This window comes from Argentina silus (genome assembly GCF_951799395.1).
Source record: "Argentina silus genome assembly, chromosome: 22".
NCBI classification, from domain to species: Eukaryota; Metazoa; Chordata; class Actinopteri; order Argentiniformes; family Argentinidae; genus Argentina; species Argentina silus.
Genome location: NC_139676.1, coordinates 10,950,059 through 10,953,838, shown reverse-complemented (window position 1 = coordinate 10,953,838; position 3,780 = coordinate 10,950,059). Strand labels below are relative to the sequence as shown.

General features: G+C 44.1%; 1 protein-coding gene across 1 annotated transcript in view; it reads right to left on the bottom strand.

Moving 5' to 3' along the window:
- Window positions 1-1,495: 1,495 nt before the first annotated feature.
- LOC310821688 (voltage-dependent calcium channel gamma-1 subunit-like) overlaps window positions 1,496-3,780 on the bottom strand; it is a gene marked incomplete at its 3' end in the record, with an annotated part of 11,867 nt that continues 9,582 nt past the window's right edge. Inside the window, exons 3-4 of the mRNA XM_083693831.1 lie at window positions 2,072-2,209; window positions 1,496-1,728 (exon numbers count right to left, since the gene is read on the bottom strand). Of these exons, the coding sequence (XP_083549957.1) occupies window positions 1,496-1,728; window positions 2,072-2,209 (371 nt within the window). The remainder of the gene's footprint in view (window positions 1,729-2,071; window positions 2,210-3,780) is intronic.

Genomic DNA, 3,780 nt, shown 5'->3' with positions numbered 1-3,780 from the left:
ACTGCCAGGCAAATTCAAGTTCCACTACATTCATAAAGTCATATGAAGCATACTGTAGGTATCGTCATGCCAACATCTTTTTACTGTCAACCTCATCTATTCAATCAAACATCATATGGGGAAAAGGAGGCATCAGAACTTGCAAGCTTACCTGGTGACATCAGCAAAGTACGTTTTATTTTCTGTATCAAAATAATCCTAGTTTTACCATCTCTACTGAATATTACAAAAGCAGAATCATTCATAACAAAGACATTTACCCCAAAGGTTTTTACATCTATTTCTCATGCTGCTTGTTCACAGGAACCAGCAAGCATCAAGGTTCCATGGAGAGCAGTCAAGTGTGGTTGAGCTGAAGTGGCGGGGCATAGAACATGAGGAAAAGTTGGAGAACATCGCAATCTATCTACTGCAGATGGTGTTTGGCATGTTATCAAAACCCAGAGAAACAGCATGAGATGAGCTTTAACTCTGTGATCACACAACACATTGAACGGGTCTTGTGTTCCTTGGGAGTTCTTGAATAAGGCGTTTGAAACAGCAAATCAAATGCTGAGCATAATCACAAAGGGTAGAAATCGGTTCCTATCTTGTTCCTCTTTGGTTTCCTTGAAATTGGAAGCGAACGAAAAGTAAAGGAAATTGGGCCAATTTGGTTGTTAGACCTGAAAAGCATCGCTGTGTTAAGAGTGCACCTGCTCAGCCTGAACCTGTATCCAGCGTGGCACCTCCTGCATTCAGTGGCTCAGACTAGCTGGCTTTTTAACATTCTGTCATCGAGGCACACTGCACAAACACTGTATGTTTTAGATTGGGCATTGGTTCTAACTTGAACCTCTCAACATGCTTGTGTTGCCTATCTTCTATTTCCATTTGTGTAATAATACAAACCCGTCAACGCCATATACACATAACTGCTATGTAATAACAGGTTAATATAATGTTATTACTGCACTAATTACAGTGTAACGACATAGGCATAGGGGCAACGTAAAGTGTTGATATCAACAGGTCAATATTTCCTGATGAATTAATGATTTGGCTTCATACTATAGAGTTATGTTGTCAACTGGTTGAATACATTTGACACACATTTATTGCAAGTGTTTGACACGTTTAACGGTTTCAATGCCAAACAGCAGCAGAACCTACAAATGGATTAAGTTATGTACAGAAATATCATACAAAACACACGGTGAAAGAAAATCAAGTGAATTCCTTTCCTTAAGTCAAACGTCAGTCCATTACTGTATAGCCTGTATCTATTAAATAAAATGTCAAAAATGTTTTAATTTCCAGTAAATTGTACACACTCTTTTGGTGGTGGGCACGCCACTCCTCCCAACCACCGCGTGAACAAACCACTTCGCCGACCATGCCACCACAACGTTGATCTCGATTTTCAATCTTATTGCTTTTCAAATCAAAAGACAAGTGTCACTCTCTTCCTTCCTCCTCCCTCCTCCCTCCATCCCTTCATCCCTCTGTCCATCCTTCACTCCATCTGCTCCGGCTCAGCGTCCATGCACGTCTCCCAGGGGTTGGCTGGCATCCTGGGCATGGAGAAGATGAGGAGGCCGATGCCGCTGAGGAAGAGGAGGACGAAACCCGCGCAGGCGCAGGCGAACGACCAGGCGTACGAATACTCGATCCAGATGGTGTCCTCGCTCTCGATCATCCGCTTGACGGACTGACGCATCACTTCCACCGAAATAATGGAGCAGAGGCCTGAGATTGGTCGGGGAGAGGGAGGGAGGGATGGGAGGGGGGTGAGAAGGGGCATCAAATCATAGGTTTACAGACAGATACAGTGTCCAATGACACACAGAAGAGAGTGGACACATGCTACATTCTCATAGCGAGTTTTACTATTGTCTAATAGCCTCCACCAGCCTCCACAGACATGACACTCATCATTAAGGATTAGGGTTAGCGGATAGTTAGTTGAACAGTTTGCCGTTAATAGTCAGTTGAAAATCTATAAACCGTCCTTCTGTAAGGGACTATTCAAATAAAGGGATACCTATCATTCTAATAACTGTCATTATCCCCTGGCACCACATAGTCTTACCTGCGAAAGCAAAGAACATGCCGGCAGGCTTGAGGAGGTAGTCCCGGCCCTTGCCGAAGGAGCCCAGGACACACAGCGACCCCAGGATCATGAACGCTAGGCTGAAGATGGAAATGGCCGCCGCCGAGATGTTGTACTCTGGAAACAGGACAAGGGGAGGTCACTTTAAAGATGGCTTTTGACCTTTGACCTATGACTCACAGGAAGGTCCTCACCACAGTAGACATGCAGTAGAGTGTACATACTGACGTGTATATTGTTTGTTTAACACCCAACCTATCACGTGATAGCTTTCCACACCGTATCTATTGACGCTGTCACTGCAAATGGAATCACTCCAAAATGGAATCAGGGTGTACATAAATCAACATTCGTCATTGTCAGTGTTTTTCTGTTGATGTCACAATGAGGTACAATGAAGACGGGCAGACGTGTTGCTGTGTTGAAGCTTATTGTTTTCTGGCTGGGAGTAATCAGTAGCAAGCCCAGAGGGAGGTTACAACAAGGCAGATTGTGTTATTCCAAAGCAGCAGTCTCTCTGTCCCCCGTTGAATTCCATCTCAATTATGTTGCATCACATTTCTGCACAGTGCCTAATTGGATTAAGTCGCAAAAAAAAAAAAGCTGTGCGGTTTTTAAAATTCGATTTTGATTCCTGCCAGAGAAAGTAGTTGATGATGGGGCTTAATTCAAACGCAGGGTTGTCCGGACGGTTGCCTGCTTTGTTGATTTAGTCGCACCAAGTTATATAAGTATACTGTATGGTGCAGTCAAAGGACAGACGATTAAAGATAATCAGTATCTCGCTGGTCAGCAATGTCAGTGTAAAGAAGGTCTGAATTCATTATTAATAACTTCATACAATTGTGTGTGTGCTCCTTCATCCCTCCCCATCTATAAGATAGTGGAATTCCCCATTAACTTATTCCCCATTAACTACTAGTGGTAGGGACCTGGGGAGGCTGGTGGAGGTAGAAAATGGAGGACGGGCTTATTGTAATGCATGGAATGGAATAGGGAGTGGTATAAAACACCTTAAACCATGTGTGTTTGATACCATTCCTTATTCCACTCCATGCATTACAATAAGCCCGTCCTACGATTTCTACCTCCACCAGCCTCCCCTAGTAGGTACATTTAGAGAGCTGTGAACTGCTTTGCATTTGGTTTAACAGTCCTCTTGAAGTGAAGAAAAATAATCTCTTACTTTTGTAGAAAAAAGGACAGAATTAATCTTTAATATTTAATATTTACTGATACAGGGCTATTAGGGGAGGCTGGTGGGGTTAAACATCTGAGGACAGGCTCACTGTAATGCATGGAAAGGTACCATACCATTCCTCATTCCATTCCATGCACTGAAAGGCAGATGTCTGCCTCCACCAGCCTCCAGCTGAGGAGGGATCCACAGTATATTAGGAAAGATGTGACTTGTTATTCAAAGCTGCTTAGCTAACCATCCCAGCTATGTCAGAGTGTTGTGATGGGGATGTGGAGCTAGGCCTTTGATCTGCCTCCTGCTCGCCTAGAAACAGTGCCCAGGGGAGAGCCTCTCCTCAGGGGAGAGCCTTCATCTCCTGCTGGGGAGGCTGGGCCAATGCTGGATCTCTCCCCCCTCAGAGTCAACACTGGAGTGTGGGTTTCTCTTGTCTAGTCGTGAATACAAAGGGACAGTTTCCCAGACATAGATTAAGACTAATCCTCAACCG